Consider the following 21,031-nt stretch of genomic DNA (forward strand, 5'->3'; position numbering starts at 1 on the left):
TGTAAACATCACTGCTCAGGGCTTATTCCTATGGGTGAAGGAAGGATGTTCTCAAAAGAGGAGTGTGGGATTGGGAGACAGCATAGAGTTGTCCACCACACTTTTCATTGATGGAGGCAATGTATGTAGGCAGGTTGGAAAGGCTGTGGAATACTAAGAAAGTATAGCAACATAGAAGCCTTGAGGTACATCCATGGTTGGAGCAGGAGGAAGACTAGAAGCCAATAAACAAGGTAGAGGAGATACAGTTGGAGACAGAAGAAACCCCTGGAAGTGCAGTATAATCAAAGTTTCTTTAGGAGGAAGGGAGAAGGAGCATTAGGCTGAGAAACACTCTAGATTTGATTACTAGGGTTTTATTGATCAGACTTGCTTAAAAGCCTGATAGATAAGTAATGGCAGAGTACAAGGTCATTAATTTAAAGAATGTATTGTCTCTGCTAGACTAGTTTTTCACAACTTCAGTCATTCAAGTATCATCTTCCTAACTTTTACTAGAACAGAGAACCACCTATAGTAGTGCTTATTTAATACTTTCTCTTAAATAGCTCACTGTTTTGTTTTTTTTTTTTTTGGCCATGCTGAGGTTTGCAGGATCTTAGTTCCCCTACCAGGGATCCAACTTGTGCCCACTGCGGAGTCCTAACCACTGGACTGACTGCCAGGGGATTCTCTGGAACTTTAAAAAAAGTGAAGTAGTTTGAGGCTGTTGAGTTATAGAGATAAAGGCTAGGTGATAGCCTCATCCTAAATTGCAGGAGCAAAGCAGGTGCAAGCTTCTTTGCTGGAAATGTAGTGATGTATCAAGGGTGGATGGTTGTGACTCACTGTCCTGTGTTGACTTCTTTTGCACAAAAATGGAGGGAACTATGTTATAAGCACGTCCAAAATACACAGTCAAAATGAATCCATAGGGAGGGTGGGAGGGAGGGAGACGCAAGAGGGAAGAGAGATGGGAACATATGTATATGTATAACTGATTCACTTTGTTATAAAGCAGAAACTAGCACACCGTTGTAAAGCAATTATACTCCAATAAAGATGTAAAAAAAAAAGAATCCAGAAGAAGCTGCCAGGAGAATAGGAATCACATATAGTACTACATTCCTTTGCTGCTATTTTAATAAAATAAAAACAGTATTAATTTGTAGTTAAATATTAGGGTCTGTAGTGGCTTTGAGTTTGAAAACTGTATTTTTTAATTAAAAAGGGAGATTAAGAAGTGTTATAGAGGTATTAAAGATACCAAACTGATATTTCTTCCTTATCATAATCTTTATCTGATTGATTTAGTGTTATTTTATGTCATGTCCACGAATCCTCTAAAATAATTTTTGTAAACCATGAATAACGTATGGCCCATGCTTTGGGAAACCGTATACTGCTAGACTGACTATATTCATGTTGATCAACCACCCGGAATGTCTCAAGACCCAGCACAGGTCTCACTAACTCCTCTACAAGGGAGAATGTGTTTAAAGGGGCATAGGATCATGTCATAAATTGTACCGATGTTTTCTTAGGTCAGTCTCCCAAGGCAGTATAAATAAAAGCAAAAATAAACGGGACGTAAACAAACTTACAAGCTTTTGTACAGCAAAGGAAACCACAAATAACATGAAAAGATAACTTACAGAATGGGAGAAAATATTTGCAAATGATGCGACCGACAAGGGCTTAATTTCCAAAATGTACAAACATCTCATACAACTCAACAGCAAACAAACAACCCAATTGAAAAATGGGCAAAAGACCTAAATAGACATTTCTCCAAAGAAAACATACAGATGGCCTGCCTGCAGGCACATGAAAAGATGCTCAACATCGCTAATTATTAGAGAAATGCAAATCAAAACTACAGTGAGGTACCACCTCACACCGGTCAGAATGGCCATCGTTAAAAAATCTGCAAATAACAAATGCTGGAGAGGGTGTGGAGAAAAGGGAACCCTCCTACACTGTTGGTGGGAATGTAAGTTGATGCAGCCACTATGGAAAATAGTATGGAGGTGCCTTAAAAAACTAAAAATAGAGTTGCCATGTGATCCAGCAATCCCACTCCTGGGCAGATATCTGGATAAAACTATAATTCAAAAAAATACGTGCACCCCTATGTTCATAGCAGCACTATTCACAATAGCCAAGACATGGAAACAACCCAAGTGTCCATCGACAGATGAGTGGGTAAAGAAAATATACACACACACACACGCACACGCACACGCACACACAGTGGAGCAATAAAAAGGAACGAAATAATGCCATTTGCAGCAACATGGATGGACTTAGAGATTATCATACTAAGTGAAGTAAGAAAGAGAAAGACAAATACCATATAATATCACTTATATGGGGAATCTAAAATATGACACAAATGAACTTATATATGAAACAGAAACAGACTCACAGACAGAGAACAGACCTGTGGTTGCCAAGGGGGTGGGGGAGGGATGGAGTGGGAGTTTGGGGTTAGCAGATGCAAACTATTATATATAGAATGGATAAACAACAAGGTCCTATTATATAGCATAGGGAACTGTATTCAATCAATATCCTGTGATAAACCATAATGGAAAAGAATACAAAAAAGAATGTGTATATATATATATAATTGAATCACTTTGTTGTATAGCAGAAATTAACACAACACTGTAAGTCAGCTGTACTTCAATTAAAAAAAGGAGAGTATAGGATCATGTAAAACTTTAAAAATGTGAGCTGTTTCCTTCCATCCCTTCTCTCCCCCCACTTCTCTACCCCACCCTTTCCTCTCTCCCCTCTCTCCTCTCTCTGTCTCTGAAGAAAAGAAAAAGGCATCGTCTTGGTGAGTGTTGTTGGTGATAGTTTGAGGTTGCTAGAAAGGGTCACAAAATTATGGATTCTTGTTCTTGATGCACAGATGTCATCCAGAGATTTCCCTCCACTGACCTCTTGGGGATTTTGTTAGTTTCTTTCTTGTGTTGGATCCCCTTTTTCCTATATGCCATCTCTTTCTTGATTTACTCTTATTCATGTAAAAAATCCCTTGAGACAGAGATAGTGAAGGGTAAAATATTTTTGGTAATGAATGGCAGAAAATATCTTTCTACTACAATAGTTTTGCTGATTATTCTAAATTGGAAATACTTTTCCTTCAGAATTTAGATGACTTTGCTTCATTATGTCTTCTAGCTTGCAGTGTTGAGAAATTTGAAGCCATTCTGATTCCTGATCCCTTGTATTTTTTTTTTTTTTTTTTTGCGGTACGCGGGCCTCTCCCGTTGCGGGGCACAGGCTCCGGACGTGCAGGCTCAGTGGCCATGGCTCACGGGCCCAGCCGCTCCGCGGCATGTGGGATCCTCCCGGACCTGGGCAAGAACCCGTGTCCCCTGCATCGGCAGGCGGACTCTCAACCACTGCGCCACTAGGGAAGCCCCTAGGCGGCCACCTTTTTAGAAGGGTTTCAGAGAGCTCTTTGGGAATCAAGCTGTTGAGTTCTACTTTTCTTCGATAGAGTATAAAAAAACACAAAATAATCTCACTCAACACCTAACCTGCTGTTGGAAAGCTGACCTAATGTGAAATTCTTAAAGTTACACCCACTGTTGTTGCCTTTATCAGTCAGTATCTTTACCCTCTCTAAACTTTTGGAAACCTTTGTCAGTTCTAAGAAAATGAAACAACACAACCTTCCTTTTCCTGGTTAAACTTACCTTACTTCCCTGCCTCAAAAAAAAAAAAAAAGATCAGAGAAAATAAATAGCAACCAGTTGCTTCAGCAAATAAGCTTATCTTAAAAACAAAAATTCACCCCACACCAATTTTAAAATATTGAAAACATGACAGTAGCAACACTCATCCGTAATTCTTATCTTTTGACCCAGTAATCTCACACCTAGTTGTTAAGCTAAATACCTGTATATCTGAGGTGTTCATTTAAGGTTCTCTGTTAGGATAAATAAGGCACAGCATTGTTTTTAAGATGTGTTCTGATTTCAGAGATTTTTAAATCTGAAAAAATATGTGACTTAAAAATAGGTTAAGGATGCATATATACAATGGAATAAAAGGAACAAAATTGAGTTATTTGTAGTGAGGTGGATGGACCTAGAATCTGTCATACAGAGTGAAGTAAGTCAGAAAGAGAAAAACAAATACTATATGCTAACGTACATATATGGAATCTAAAAAAATGGTACTGATGAACCTAGTGGCAGGGCAGGAATAAAGAGACAGACGTAGAGAATGGACTTGAGGACACGGGGAGGGGGAAGGGTAAGCTGGGACGAAGTGAGAGAGTAGCATCAACATATATACACTACCAAATGTAAAATGGATGGCTACTGGGAAGCTGCTGTGTAGCACAGGGAGATCAGCTTGATGCTTTGTGACGACCTAGAGGGATGGGTAGGGAGGGTGGGAGAGAGGCTCAAGAGGGAGGGGATATGGGGATATAAGTTTACATATAACTGATTCACTTTGTTGTACAGCAGAAACTAACACAACATTGTAAAGCAATTATACTCTAATATAAAGATATTAAAAAGTAGGTTAAGGATGAATTACATCCAACACAATGGGGTATATGATTAGACAAATAACTGAAATATTTAAAATTGGAAGGAGAATAATGTATAACATAGGATGTGGATTGAGACTGCAGTTGTGCACATGTACACATATGGACAAGGATTAAGGCCACAGTTAGCCCCAAAGACACCATTGCTAAATAGCAAAAGGTCCGTGGCTCAGCTAGCAGGACTGTCCCCTTCATGTGATTTAGGAGAATCCCTTTCTTTTAGGCTGATGCTGTCTGTGTACGAGGCTCATTGAGGCATAGGCTCATTTTCTACCCTCTCATTTCCTATGCTGAGTATCCTTGTCTGAGGCAGAAGCTATAACAATATCAGTGTCAGGCACAGTGCTAAATGCTTTACAAACATTGTTGAACAATTTTCATGACAACTCAATGAGTATTATTATCCCTTTTTACAGTTAATCCTTCAGCGCAGACATCTTTTGAACTCCATAATTGTGTGTTTACTGCCTACGTAGTTTATTTGCAGTATAGCAGCTGGACTAGGCCTTTTAAGACCTTAGGCAGATTGTGTGTCTCCTCTGCTCAGAACTTTTCAGTGGCTTCCCATTTCACTCAGTAAAAGGCAGAGTCCTTACAGCGGTGACCTACAAAACAGTATGTTAACCACATTGTTCCTCCTCCCCCAGCTGTACTCTCACTTCACTGAACTCCATGATCTCTTTGCTATTCCTTGTACACAGGACACTCCTGCTTTAGGGTTTTCACTGGCTGATCCTTCTGCCTTGACTGTCCCCCCCAGCTACTTGCAAGTCAAACTCGCTGACTTGTGATCTCAGCTCTTACCTCATCAATGAGGCCTACTCTGACCTCATTATGTAAATTGCAACTTGTCTCCTTTCCCCCAGCACTTATCATCCACTGTCATGTTATATAATTCACTTCATGTGTGTCCTCCACTGGAAGATATGCTTCTCCTGAGATGAGGGGTGTTTGTCTCTAATTCACTGAATTAACCCAAGCATCTAGAGTAAAGCAGTGACTGGTACATAATAGTTGCTCAGTAATGTTTATTGCATGAGAGATTGAGTGAGAAAATTGGTGTGGGGGAAGTTAAGCAATTTGGCAAAAGGCCACACAGCTAATAAAAGGTGGAAGTATATTTTGAACAAATATCCATGTATTGTGCTTCTAATATTAGAAGATGATATCCAAAAAATGTTTTGTTAGGATGAATAAGGCTATGGATAACTTTTCTCCTCCGTTCCCCTGCCCAAATTTAATTATATCATCTTAAATAAAAGTATAATAAAAACAAATGACCAGAGTGAAAGGAAAGAGCCAGTAGCAGGAAGCTAGAGCAGGCAGCCACAAGGTTGAAATCTGGTACCTCATCTGAGCAACAGCCTGTCTCACAACTGCACTGATCTTATCTGCCTTAAGAATAAAGAATGATGGTGTGATAAAGCTCTGGTAAAACTTGTGAGTGCCTTTGACCTTAGATATTCTGTCAGTAATCTTGGCTCTCTAGCTTACTGTGTAATCTTGGATAATTTTATTTAACTTTTGTGGTCTTCAGTTTCCTCATCTCCAAAATCAGGATAATAGTATCTTTCATAGAGTTCTTGGGAGGCTTAAATGAGATATTATGTGTAAAGAACTGATACTAACATAATGATATGTGAAAAATTCAATATTATTATACATACTGTAGTATCTACTCAGTAGTATTGTAGTATCTACTCAGTAGTATTGTAGTAGATACTGTAGTATCTACTCAGTAGTAGTAGTAGTAGTATTGTAGTAGATACTGTAGTATCTACTCAGTAGTATTGTACGTACTGAAATGTCAAGAACTCAGTAGCTGTTAGTTAATATTACTATCATTTTTACTATTTAGTTGGTACAGAATTTTAAGAAATTAATTATTTGGTGACTATATCTTGTTTCCTAGTGAGTTTTGGCAGATGTCAAAACAGAGCAAACCACTATTGTTATTGTTCAGATAGCTAGTTTTTGTTAGTATTTGTGTTTTTCATGAATGCTTGCTTGTGGTTATAATTTTATATTACATATTAAAATAGCCATTTTCCTTAATAATTTACATAAATTTAATGTATTATGGATTCTGCGACTACCATCACATTGGTTTTGAAGTCTTGGTTGAATAACTACTCTGAGTCACATGTCCTGCTAAGTTCTGGGGAAACAAAGGAGAACAAAGAGGCATGCATGTACTCTATCCTCAAGGAGCTTATAGTCAGGTAGGGAGGCAGACATGTAAATAAATAATTACAGTTCAGGGTGGGAAGGGCTATTAATATACATGTGAATAACATAAAAGACAGGAGGGAGCGGTAAATTCTTTATGAATAAGGGAGCAAAGAAGGGAGGCTTTATGGGGAAAATTTTACCTGAAGAACATCACGGAGGACCCAAAGCCTCAATAGAGGTGTATAGAATTCTACTCAGGGGCTCCCCTCAAAAGAAGACTTCCAGAAACCTACTTTGTACCTTTGAAGGTTCTCATGCTATACAGAGACTGGATCTCTGAAGATCAAGAAGAGAAGGTTAAAAAGAAAGTTACAAGACTGTGAGTGAGTATAATCTTTGTTGTGTGCACTTTGGAGAAGGGTTTAAATTGGGAGTGGAATCTACATTAAGTTCAGTGAAATAGATGTAACATCACACTCTTATTTGGTATTTTCTTTTAAAAGCAGAAAAGAACAGGAAACAGAAGACCTTACAGCAATAAAGATCATTATAAGAAGTGATAAATGAAAAGGTAAAGAGGAATGGCTATTTTGAGAGAGAACAAAATGCTGAAACTTCTACATAGGGTAAAATAATTTAGTAGATGAGATGTCATAGTGTGAGAACCATGGGTATATAAGTTCTGTGCCTTAAAAATGTCATATTTAAAAGTTAGTGAACCATGTAACCTAATCAGTATTAGAGAATGGTCTCAGGTTACTGTCAGTGAATACATTAAAGTAGGTATCTTCACAGTAAATTTGAATGATAAATAAAGTCACAGAATAACTAATGGTACCTGAGGAAAGAATGAAAACTTAGTATACTGAGTTTTTTTGAGTCTACTTGGCAGTGCAATATGTGAAAAGTGGAAGAATCACATGAAGTAGCAGAAATGACTATTTTTTTTATAGTAATCTTTTATTTTTTGAATTTTATTTTTTTATACAGCAGGTTCTCATTAGTTATCCATTTTATACATATTAGTGTATACATGTCAATCCTGATCTCTTAGTTCAAACCCCCCCACCCCACCACTTTCCCCCCTTGGTGCCTATACGTTTGTTCTCTACATCTGTGTCTCAGTTTCTGCCCTGCAGACTGGTTCATCTGTACCATTTTTCTAGGTTCCACATGCATGCGTTAATACACGATATTTGTTTTTCTCTTTCTGAGTTCACTCTGTATGACAGTCTCTAGATTCATCCACGTGTCTACAAATGACCCAATTTCATTCCTTTTTATGGCCGAGTAATAGTTCATTGTATATATGTACCACATCTTTATCTATTCATCTGTCGATGGGCATATAGGTTGTTTCTGTGACCTGGCTATTGTAAATAGTGCTGCAATGAACATTGGGGTGCATGTGTCTTTTTGAATTATGCTTTTTCTGGGTATATGCCTAGTAGTGGGATTGCTGGGTCATATGGTAATTCTATTTTTAGTTTTTTAAGGAACCTCCATACTGTTCTCCATAGTGACTGTATCAATTTACATTCCCACCAACAGTGCAAGGGGGTTCCCTTTTCTCCACACCCTCTCCAGCATTTGTTGTTTGTCGATTTTCTGATGATGCCCATTCTAACAGGTGTGAGGTGATAGCTCATTGTAGTTTTGATTTGCATTTCTCTAATAATTAGTGATGTTGAGCAGCTTTTCATGTGCTTCTTGACCATCTGTATGTCTTCTTTGGAGAAATGTCTATTTAGGTCTTCTGCCCATTTTTTGATTGGGTTGTTTTTTTTTTAATATTGAGCTGCATGAACTGTTTATATATTTGGGAGATTAATCCTTTGTTGATTTCTTTGCAAATATTTTCTCCCATTCTGAGGGTTGTCTTTTTGTCTTGTTTATGTTTTCCTTTGCTGTGCGAAAGCTTTTAAGTTTCATTAGGTCCCATTTATTTTTGGTTTTATTTCCATTACTCTAGGAGGTGGATCAAAAAAGATCTTGCTGTGATTTATATCAGAGTGTTCTTCCTATGTTTTCCTCTAAGAGTTTTATAGTGTCCAGTCTTACATTTAGGTCTCAAATCTATTTTGAGTTTATTTTTGTGTATAGTGTTAGGACGTGTTCTAATTTCCTTCTTTTACATGTAGCTGTCCAGTTTTCCCAGCACCACTTATTGAAGAGACTGTCTTTTCTCCATTGTATATCCTTGCCTCCTTTGTCATAGATTAGTTGAGCATAGGTGTGTGGGTTTATCTCTGGGCTTTCTATCCTGTTCCATTGATCTATATTCCTGTTTTTGTGCCAGTACCATATTGTCTTGATTACTGTAGCTTTGTAGTATATAGTCTGAAGTCAGGGAGTCTGATTCCTCCAGCTCTGTTTTTTCCCCTCAAGACTACTTTGGCTAGTTGGGGTCTTTTGTGTCTCCATACAAATTCTAAGATTTTTTGTTCTAGTTCTGTAAAAAAAAGCCATTGGTAATTTGATAGGGATTGCAATGAATCTGTAGATTGCTTTGGGTAGTATAGTCATTTTCACAATTTGATTCTTCCAGTCCAATAACATGGTATATCTCTGAATCTGTTTGTATCATCTTTAATTTCTTTCATCAGTGTCTTATGGTTTTCTGCATACAGGTCTTTTGTCTCCCTAGGTAGGTTTATTCCTAGGTATTTTATTCTTTTTGTTGCAATGGTAAATGGGAGTGTTTCCTTAATTTCTCTTTCAGATTTTTCATCATTAGTGTATAGGAATGCAAGAGATTTCTGTGCATTAATTTTGTATCCTGCAACTTTGCCAAATTCATTGATTAGCTCTAGTAGTTTTCTGGTGGCATCTTTAGGATTCTCTATGTATAGTATCATGTCATCTGCAAACAGTGACGGTCTTATATTTTCTTTTCCAATGTGTATTCCTTTTATTTCTTTTTCTTCTCTGATTGCCGTGGCTAGGACTTCCAAAACTATGTTGAATAATAGTGGTGAGAGTGGACATCCTTGTCTTGTTCCTGATCTTAGAGGAAATGCTTTCAGTTTTTCACCATTGAGAACGATGTTTGCTGTGGGTTTGTCGTATACGGCCTTTATTATGTTGAGGTAGGTTCCCTCTTTGCCCACTTTCTGGAGAGTTTTTATCATAAATGGGTGTTGAATTTTGTCAAAAGCTTTTTCTGCATCTATGGAGATGATCATAAGGTTTTTCTTCTTCAATTTGTTAATATGGTGTATCATATTGATTGATTTGCATATATTGAAGAAACCTTGCATCCCTGGGATAAATCCCACTTGATCTTGGTGTATGATCCTTTTAATGTGTTGTTGGATTCTGTTTGCTAGTATTTTGTTGAGGATTTTCGCATCTGTATTACTTAGTGATATTGGTCTGTAATTTTCTTTTTTTGTAGTATCTTTGTCTGGTTTTAGTATCAGGGTGATGGTGGCCTTATAGAATGAGTTTGGGAGTGTTCCTTCCTCTGCAGTTTTTTGGAAGAGTTTGAGAAGGATGGGTGTTAGCTCTTCCGTAAGTGTTTGATAGAATTCACCTGTGAAGCCATCTGGTCCTGGACTTCTGTTTGTTGGAAGGTTTTTAATCACAGTTTCAATTTCATTACTTGTGATGGTTCTCTTCATATTTTCTGTTTCTTCTTGGTTCAGACTTGGAAGGTTATACCTTTCTAAGAATTTGTCCATTTCTTCTAGGTTGTCCATTTTATTGGCATAGAGTTGCTTGTAGTAGTCCCTTAGGATGCTTTGTATTTCTGTGGTGTCTGTTGTAACTTCTCCTTTTTCATTTCTAATTTTATTGATCTGAGTCCTCTCCCTCTTTTTTTTTTTTTTTTTTTTTTGCGATACGCGTGCCTCTCACTGTTATGGCCTCTACCGTTGCGGAGCACAGGCTCTGGACGTGCAGGCTCAGCGGCCATGGCTCACGGGCCCTGCCGCTCCGCGGCATGTGGGATCTTCCCGGACTGGGGCACGAACCCATGTCCCCTGCATCAGCAGGCGGATTCTCAACCACTGCGCCACCAGGGAAGCCCTTCCTCTTTTTCTTGATGAGTCTGGCTAATGGTTTTTCAATTTTGTTTACCTTCTCAAAGAACCAGCTTTTAGTTTTATTGATCTTTGCTGTTCTTTTCTTTGTTTCTATTTCATTTATTTCTGCTCTGATCTTTATGATTTCTTTCCTTCTACTAACTTTGGGTTTTGTTTCTTCTTTTTTCTCTAGCTCCTTTAGGTGTAAGTTTAGATTGTTTATTTGAGATTCTTCTTGTTTCTTGAGGTAGGCTTGTATTGCTATAAACTTCCCTCTTAGAACTGCTTTTGCTGCATACCATAGGTTTTGGATCGTCAGAAATGACTATTTTAAAATGTAACGTAAAGTGGAATTAGCACACACATGGAGAGAGTTCACTGGTAGAGCTAAGAAAGACAATTTAAGACTAGATGGATCCTTAAAAAAATTTATCATTCAGTGCAAGGAGATGTTTTTTGTGTGGATAAATGCATTTGGGAAATCAGTGGAAGCTCTGGTAGGAATTCTGGGCTTTAGAATTACACCAATTGCTTTCAAACTTAGTAGTGTTCCACACTAAGGAATACATTTTATAATGTGTGTGTACCTGAATTAAAGTTTTCTCAAAATAGTACTTACCTGTACTATATGGATATATTGTGCTCTGCCTTATTTTTTAAGAAAGCTGGTCATGACTCATCAAAATGATTTTCTGAACACTTATGGGTCATTCTCTACAGCTTGAAAAAGTGCTGAGTTACAGTCTAGGAAAGAAAGAGACTTGAGTTTTTGAAGTCTTCCTTGAAGAAGCTGGCTATTAAGAAGGTACTTATTCTGTCCTTGTTCGAAACATATTGGGTGCTATTTTAGTTATATGGTAGTTCCTCCTTATCTGTGAGGGATACTTTCCAAGACCCCCAGTGGATGTCTGAAACTGCAGATAGTACTGAACTCTCTACTGTTTTATCCTATACATATATACCTATGATAAAGTTTAATTTATAAATTAGGCACAGTAAGAGAATATCCGAATTTCCAGCATCACTACTCTTGCACTTTTGGGCCATTGTTAAGTAAAATAAGGGCTGCTTAAACACATGTACTGCCATACTGAGACAGCCCATCTGATAACCCAGAAGGCTGCTAAATGACTAAAGGGCAGGTAGAGTATACTGTGTGGATGTGCTGGACAAAGGGGTGATTTACATCCCAGGCAGGAGGGAGCGGGTTGGTGTGAGTTTTCATGACACGACTTAGAAACCAAAAAGCTTAGAAAAGCATGCAATTTAAAACTTAGGAATTGTTCATTCTGGAATTTTCCATGTAGTATTTTCAGACCATGGTTGACCACTGGTAACTGAAACTGCAGAAAGGAAAACTTTCTAAGGTGAGCACTACTGCACCAACCAAAAGGGCCCAAAGAAGGCAACTGAAATGGATCTCAAGATTCAGGGGTTTGGTCTTTGACTCTTCCTTGAGTCCCCTTGCCGCATAATTCAGGGCTATGTGTCTTTCTATTTTGGTTATTTTGTTTGCTCCCAAACTGAGTACTATTTAGAATTTATAAACCACTTTTTAACTTAGATGTAGAAAAGGTATCATTCTCTAACTTTCTGAAAAGGAATATTCATGTAGAGAATAAATGAGGTTGAATGATTATGAGAGGTGAACTATGATAATAAAAACAGACATTTTGGTATAGAAAGATGTAGCTTTGAAAAAGAGTTCAAACTGTAAAAAATCATGAATTACGTGGCTGAAGTGAATGTATCTTCAAACTCCAGTGTGACAGAATGAAGCATGAAATCAATAAAAGGGAAACTTTGGTGAACCTATGGAACCTGCCAGCTTCAGAAATTGTGCTAGAAAAAATAAATTTAGAGAAATTTTGATCTACTCATCATTGACAAATGTTGAGTGTGTGACTACAGAAAGTTAAGATATCTAGCAATTAATGAATTGTCCCATTTTCTGTCATAAGATATCCATCCCCTGGTGTCTTTCAGAGACTGAATCTGGGGTTAAGCCCATTGTGGCAAATCTTTAATGGAAGAGTAGTGGAGGAAGCAAAGTAGAGTAGGATCTAGGCTTTTTGATTTCTGAGGTGCTCTGTAATGGGGGTGGTTGGAGGAGAGGAGGGCTGAATGCAGAAGGAAGCAGCTTGAAAACCAGTTGAGCCTAGCCTATTCTAGAGTGTTTTAGAATATCCTATTCTAGAATAGGCTAGAAGAATTCATGTTAAGTAAATTGTAGACTTCCTAAATTTATAGAATTTCGCTATCATAATAAGTGAAATTATGAATATGCTGTGTCCTTTCTGGTAAAAGGTAAATGTGTAGTCTGTTGAATATATTTCTCAGGCTGTCTCACCATATATAACTATAAACATGTAAGTGTTTAAGATCAGCGAACTTTTGTCATAATAAAGCTACTGTTTTGTATATGTGAAGAGAGTTATTTTAAAAAGATTACTTTTTAATCGTTGGACAGAAATGAGCTGTTAAAATTAGATTCCATATAACTTTTTGTTACCAAAGTTATCTTTTTTTAAAAATTGCTCTGGACATGAACAATTTCCTCTTTTTATTTATTTGTTTATTTATTTATTTATTTATTTTTGGCTGTGTTGGGTCTTCGTTCCTGCGTGTGGGCTTTCTCTATTTGAGGCGAGTGGGGGCTACTCTTCGTTGTGGTGCACGTGCTTCTCATTGTGGTGGCTTCTCTTGTTGTGGAGCACAGGCTCTAGGTGCGTGGGCTTCAGTAGTTGCGGCTCATGGGATCTAGAGCACAGGCCCAGTAGTTGTGGCACACGGGCCCAGTTGGTCCGTGGCATGTGGGATCTTCCTGGAGCAGGGATCAAACCCGTGACACCTGCATTGGTAGGCGGATTCTTAACAACTGTGCTACCAGGGAAGTCCTGCTGTGTGGTTTTTAGAAGATGCTTCTTTCTTGTTTTTAGATGTGGACCCTTTCTTGTTAATTGATAACAGAGTACCTTGCCTTAGAGCTTCCTATGATAAACAGGTCAGTCCTGGGGCAACTGGTAGGGGCCTTGGCCTTTCTGGGCTTGTCTGCTTATGTAGGCATACCTTACAAATAGGATCCATCATTTTCTACGAGTGAAATGAAAATGGTTGGGAGGCACTGCCTTAGTGTGCTTCTCAGCCTGTAAGTGGTCTTGATATAGACATGGAAAATTAAAAATTATGAATGATAATCAAAAACTTGAGAATTAAGCTGGATTTGCATTTATTTTATCAGTTTTTATGAACAGTTATTGTAGTATGTTCTCCACTACACACCAGCACTGTTATTTTCCAAGTGCCTACAAAACTTAGAATTTGTCATAAAATAACTATGATCTTTGACTTAGTCTACAGTTAAGTCTTGTAAGTGGGTTCTTTAACCAATAGATTGTAATGCAGTCTTCCCTCACAATTAAATACAGAATGCAATTTATTGCAGTTTGTCTTTTGCTGAATAATAGGTATTTTTTAAAGGCGTACTACCAACTGGAGATTTAATTCACATTTGCTAGTTCTTGACAGGTCTTTTCTAGTAAAAAAAATATATTTTTTTGCAGCATTATTCTGGCTCCTAGCTGAATTCATTTAATAAATATTTGAGTGCTTGTGTTCCAGGTACTGTATTAAGGGCTAAGAATACAGTAGTGAACAAGATTGGCAGGAGGTACTGGCAAGCTTGGCATGGAGCAGAAAGGGGGTGGGAGGTACTGACCAAAATCTGTAGACAGTTAACATTAGTGGTAAGCGGCATGAAGAAAATAAAGGTTATTTGATGGCGGTAGGGGAGTGCGGTCTTCTGACTAGGGTGGAGAGAGAAGCTGTCTCTAAAGGGATCTTTTAAGTGAAGACCTTAATGATGTGAAAAAGCCAACTTGCTTGTTTTTGGAGGTTTTCGCCTTCTAGATGAAGGGAACAGGAAGTTCAGAAGTGCTGAGGTGTGAAGCTTGGCATGTTCAGAAAGAAGTTTAGCTTTTAGAGTTAGGAGTGTGTTGGGGCTTGGGTAGAGGTGCCAGAAATGGGAGGCAGTGCGTCATGGCCCTGCCACTTGAAGGCTGTAGGATTTTGTCCTGCCCCTCCCCCTTGCATAAATAAAATAGGCTTATAGATGTTTGTAGTAAATAGTAAAATAAAAAAGCAAAAAGTAAATAGATATATAAAAAGTTAAAATTCCTTAATCATCTTGCTGAAATACTGGTACTTTGTTTATTATTCTATATTTTCTCACTTCCTTATTTATTTTTTAAATTAAAAAAATAGGTTTGTGTTACTTTTTAAAAAAATGTATTTATTTTACTTATTTTTTAATTTTTGGCTGCGTTGGGTCTTCATTGCTGCGCACAGGCTTTTCTCTAGTTGCAGCGAGCGGGGGCTACTCTTCGTTGCGGTGTATGGGCTTCTCATTGCGGTGGCTTTGCTTGTTGTGGAGCACAGGCTCTAGGTGTGTAGGCTTCAGTAGTTGTGGCACACGGGCTCAGTAGTTGCGGCGCACGGGCTTAGTTGCTCCGCGGCATGTGGGATCTTCCCGGACCAGGGCTCAAACCCATGTCCCGTGCATTGGCAGGTGGATTCCTAACCACTGTGCCACCAGGGAAGCCCCTCTCACTTCTTTATGATTCTAGATTTCCCTCCCTCTTTCTAGATTAGTATGATAGAGGTTCAAACTACATTTGTCATTTTTTGTTTTGTCTTGGGTAGCTTTTTCCACCTTTGCACCTACAGATCTACTTTACTTATCACGTGGGAATTAGCATGATTTGTTTAATTCCCTATTGTTAAGTATTTGGTGTTCTCCCCAATTTTTTAAGGATATGAACAATGCTCTAATGAAGATGCTTATACATATATCTTTATACACTTGCCTTATACTTCTGTAGGATACATTCCTAGAGTGATATTGAATTACCAGATCAGTCTTTAAGAACATTTCAAAACTTTAATAGTTTCTTACCATATTCTCCTCCGAAAAAGTTGAGCCAAGACTGTGAGAGCAATGCCAGGTAGTGATCTTAAGTCTCTAAACTTTTCTAGTTTTCCCAGCTGTCAGCTAAGAATAGTTAATATATATTGTCCCCTTTTGCTTCAGGCATGTGATGTGAGAAAGAGCATAGTACATAGTGGGTATTCGGACAGAAACTTCTGGTTAAGAACAAGACGTTTGGATTAACTCTAGGCCATTTTAACTCTGACTAAATGATTTCAAGTGTCACTGTTATATATGAGAAGGTTAAGGGCTTTGGAGTCAGATAGAGCTGCTCAATTCTGAATCCCTCCTCTGCCCGCTAAAGCTCAACTATAAAAATGGGGATGTAATTCCTACCTAGAGTATCCTCTAAGGATCAGGTTGGGTAATATGAGTGGGATGTATGCAGTATATACTGTTTCATGATAGTAGGCACCTAGTAAAAGGTAACTATTGCTAATAATGCTAATAATAAGATAAAACAAGTTTCTGAAGGAGTAAGGCTTGAGAAGGATGGGATTCCCTGTCAACCTCACTGTTTTCTACAGGAGGAAATTAATATCTCTCACTTATGCATGGTTGCTGATTCCCAGTCAGCGTCAGGGCATTGCACGTCCTTACTGCAGAGTATCTGACTTACTGTCATTGTGTGACTGTCTGTGGACTTGCATTGCAGTTTTCTTGTTGCCCAATTAAAACATTTGATTATTTTTTGTTAGGTAACTGTCTCTCCTTGCTTCGGTTTATAAGGTTTGTTTCTGCACTAAAACTGAACTCCGAATGTTATGTTGGAAAGTTCGTGTACTTTAAATATAAACAGATACAGAATCTGGTTATTTTACCTATCACCTGGGTGTTTTTGGGCAAGTAGCATGGTTTTTCTGTGCCTTATTTGTTTAAAAAATAAAGGGTGGTTGGAGGAAGGGATTTAAAATCTTTTGGGGTCCTTACACAGATTAAATGAGATTATATATTAAGTGTCTAACACACATCCTAGAATACTAGTTTCTTTTCCTTCTTCAAAGGCAGAAAGTTATGGCTTACACTTTTTTTTTTATTTCTCATAGTACTAATTGTTATTCATACTCCAAGTATGGTTGCTCATACTTAATATACAGTAACAAAAGGAGAGAAGTGGAATTGAAAAAGTATTGGGTTGACCAAAAAGTGCTTTCGGTTTTTAAGTAAAAGTAAAAGACATATTTTTCATTTTCACCAAGAACTTTATTGAACGGCATATTCACCCTTTTGTTCAGCTACCGTCTGCCAATTTTTCAGGCAACTTCATAATTGCATCTTCCCAAAACTCTTTATATTTTTGAGCAAAGAACTGTTCCAGGTGCCTTTTACAGTCTTTCAGGGAATTGAAATTTTTTCCATTAAGAGAATAATAAATAATAAATAAATAAATAAAAATAATAAATGGAAATCTGAAGGTGCAATGTCTGGTGAATACAGCGGATGAATCAGAACTTCCCAGCCAAGATGTAACAGTTTTTGCCTGGTCATCAAAGAAACATGCAGTTTTGCGTTATCCTGATGGCAGATTATGCGTTTTTTGTTGACTAATTCTGGATGCTTTTTGTCGAGTGCTGGTTTCAGTTGGTCTAATTGGGAGCAGTACTTGTTGGAATTAATCGTTTGGTTTTCCAGAAGGAGCTCATAATAGAGAACTCCCTTCCAATCCCACCATATACACAACATCACCTTCTTTGGATGAAGACCAGCCTTTGGTGTGGTTGGTGGTGGTTCATTTCGCTTGCCCCACAATCTCTTCCATTCTGCGTTATTGTACAGTATCCACTTTTCATTGCCTGTCGCAATTTGTTTTAAAAACGGAACGTTTGGACTTCCCTGGTGGCGCAGTGGTTGGGAGTCCACCTGCTGATGCAGGGGACATGAGTTCGTGCCCCGGTCCGGGAGGATCCCACGTGCCGCGGAGCGGCTGGGGCCGTGAGCCATGGCCAATGAGCCTGCACGTCTGGAGCCTGTGCTCTGCAGTGGGAGAGGCCACGGCGGCCCGCGTACCGCAAAAAACAAAAACAACAACAACAAAAAAAATGGAACGTTTTCATTACGTTTAAGTAGAGAATTGCATGCGGAAATATGGTCAAGAAGGTTTTGTTCGCTCAACTTGTGTGGAACCCAAACATCAAATCGATGAACATAACCAAGCTGGTGCAAATGATTTTCAGTGCTTGATTTGGATATTTTGAGTATGTCGGCCATTTCCCATGTGGTATAACGTTGATCTCAATTACTGTCTCGATTTGATCACTGTCAACTTCAACTGGTCTGCCCGACTGTGGAGCATCGTCCAGTGAGAAATCTCCAGCACGAAACTTCACAAATCGCTTTTGACACGTCTGATCAGTCACAGCACCTTCTCCATATACTGCACAAATCTTTTTTTGGCATTTCAGTTGCATTTTTACCTTTTTTGAAATAATAAAGCATAATATGCCAAAAATGTTGCTCTTTTCCTTCCATCTTCAATATTAAAATGGCTACACAAAAATTCACCAATTTTGATGTCTTGTTTTATTTTTTTATTTTTATTTATTTATTTTTTGCGATACGCGGGCCTCTCACTGTTGTGGCCTCTCCCATTGCTGAGCACAGGCTTCGGACGCGCAGGCTCAGTGGCCATGGCTCACGGGCCCAGCCGCTCCACGGCATGTGGGATCTTCCCGGACCGGGGCACGAACCTGTGTCCCCTGCATCGGCAGGCGGACTCTCAACCACTGCGCCACCAGGGAAGCCCCTGATGTCTTGTTTTAAAGGCACGCTGATATGACAGCTGTCACATACAATCTAACAAAATTGTTTCAAATGAAGTTAAAGACAACTAAGTGCTACTAGAGCCATCTTATGGAAAAAACCGAATGAACCTTTTGGCCCACCCAATATTAGAATAAGAAGTCAAGAGACCTGGGCTTATAGTTCCAGGTTGGCTTTTAACGGGTGGTATAACTCTTGGTGAGTCTTTAGATCTGTAATCCCCATTTTGTTAATTTTTGAGTTGTCTATGAAATATTCTATGGAAATATACTAAAATAGAAGTTTTCTGAGTAATTTATTTAAGCAGAAGATGTCACCTACAAGAAAGCCCACATACTACTGTTTTCACAATTACTCTGTATATTGTATTGTTGAGTTAATTACTTTTGTTCAGGAATTCTAATTATTTGTCTATTTATTTATTTATTTTTACCAGGTTTAAGTATTGTGTAAGCTGCATCAATGGAGCACATACAGGGGGCCTGGAAGACGATCAGCAATGGTTTTGGATTCAAAGACGCTGTGTTTGATGGCCCCAGCTGCATCTCCCCTACAATAGTTCAGCAGTTTGGCTATCAGCGTCGGGCATCAGATGATGGCAAACTTACGGACCCTTCTAAGACAAGCAACACTATCCGTGTTTTTTTGCCAAACAAGCAAAGAACAGTGGTACGTGAACATTCCTCTCAGAAAATATAGTTGTCCATCACCCTATAGAAAACGTTATGGATCATGTTGCCCATCTTATAGGCAGGCAAAATCTTCACTGTCACGTTGAGTCTTTATTTTAAAATTTTATTTTAGTGTTTTGTAGTTGTACCTGTTTTTTTGTTTTTAATTGAAGTATAGTTGATTTATGATATTGTGTTAGTTTCAGATGTAAAGTGATTCCGATATATGTGTGTGTGTATATATATATATAAAATTTCAGATTTTTTCCATTATAGGTTATTACAAGATACTGAACAGTTCTTTGTGTTATACAGTAAATCCTTGTTGCTTATCTATTTTATGTATAGTAGTTTGTGTCTTTTAATCCCGTACTCCTAATTTATCCCACCTTTCCCCTTTGGTAACAGTAAGTTTGTTTTCTGTATCTGTGAGTCTATTTTGATTTTGTGTATAGATTCATCTGTATTCTAGATTCCACATTTAAGTGATAATCATATAATATTTGTTTTTTTCTGTCTGACTTCACTTGGTATGGTATTCTTTTTTTTTTTTTTTAAGTATTTATTTATTTGGCTGTGCTGGATCTTAGTTGCGGCACACGGGATCTTTAGTCACGACATGCGGGGTCTAGTTCCCTGACCAGGAATTGAACCCGGGCCCCTTGCATTGGGAGCTCGGTGTCTTAACCACGGGACCACCAGGGAAATCTCAGTATGGTATTCTTCAGTGGCAATATTTCATTTCTTTTTTATGGCTGAGTAATATTCCATTGGTGGGCACTGGGGTTGTTTCCATGTCTTGCCTATTGTAAATAGTGCTGCTGTCAACTGGGGTGCATGTATCTTTTCGAATTAGAGTTTTCATCTTTTCTGGATAGATGCCCAGGAGTGGGATTGCTGGATCATATGGTAACTCTAGTTTTAGTTTTGTTTTTGTTTTTAATAAATTTATTTATTTATTTATTTTTGGCCATGTTGGGTCTTTGTTGCTGCATGCAGGCTTTGTTTTTCTAGTTGTGGTGAGTGAGGGCTACTCTTCATTTGCAGTGTGTGGTCTTGTCATTGCAGTGGCTTCTCCTGTTGTGGAGCATGGGCTCTAGGGCACGCGAGCTTCAGTAGTTGTGGCGTGCGGGCTCAGTAGTTCTGGCTCAAGGGCTCTAGAGCTTAGTAGTTGTGGTGTATGGGCTTAGTTGCTCCACAGCATGTGGGATCTTCCTGGACCAGGGCTCAAACCCATGTACCCTGCATTGGCAGGTGGATTCTTTAACCACTGCACCACCAGGGAAGTCCCTAGTTTTAGTTTTTTAAGGAACCTCCATACTCTTTTCCATAGTGTGTGCACTAATTTACATTCCCACCAGCAGTGTGATAGGATTCCACTTAGGGTCTTTGTTAATTGGCTTTCCAGTCGCAGATTTTATTGCTTTGTGTTCTTTTCACACCCCTTGCTTTATCCCAGCTCTTGGCCTTCATTCTGTTGTTAGTCTTGCCTGAAATGTCTTCTTTACTGACATTTCCTCTAAACAGATAGTACACTCTTATTTATTTATTATTATTTTTTTTTGTGGTACGCAGGCCTCTCACTGTTGTGGCCTCTCCCGTTGTGGAGCACAGGCTCCGGAGGTGCATGCTCAGCGGCCATGGCTCATGGGCCCAGCCGCTCCGCGGCATGTGGGATGTTCTCTTACTGGGGCATGAACCCGTGTCCCCTGCATCAGCAGGTGGACTCTCAACCAGTGCGCCACCAGGGAAGCCCTTTTTATTTTTATTGGAGTACAGTTGATTTACAATGTTATGTTTGTTTCAGGCGTACAGCAAAGTGAATCAGTTGTACGTATACATAGATCCACTTTTTTTT

At 38.6% G+C, this 21,031-nt stretch overlaps 1 protein-coding gene across 2 annotated transcripts in view; it reads left to right on the forward strand.

Moving 5' to 3' along the window:
- Positions 1-21,031, forward strand: part of RAF1 (Raf-1 proto-oncogene, serine/threonine kinase) — a 73,483-nt gene that overhangs the window by 23,663 nt on the left and 28,789 nt on the right. Inside the window, exon 2 of one of the 2 annotated variants that reach the window (XM_082847646.1) lies at positions 18,939-19,171. In XM_082847646.1, coding sequence (XP_082703772.1) covers positions 18,965-19,171 — 207 coding nt within the window. In that variant the 5' untranslated portion in view covers positions 18,939-18,964. Of the gene's footprint in view, positions 1-18,938; positions 19,172-21,031 lie in introns of those variants that run through there. The other variant, XM_082847647.1, reaches the window with a different exon arrangement.

The sequence above is a fragment of the Leucopleurus acutus genome (genome assembly GCF_964270905.1).
Source record: "Leucopleurus acutus genome assembly, chromosome: 10".
In the NCBI taxonomy this organism is placed as follows: Eukaryota; Metazoa; Chordata; class Mammalia; order Artiodactyla; family Delphinidae; genus Leucopleurus; species Leucopleurus acutus.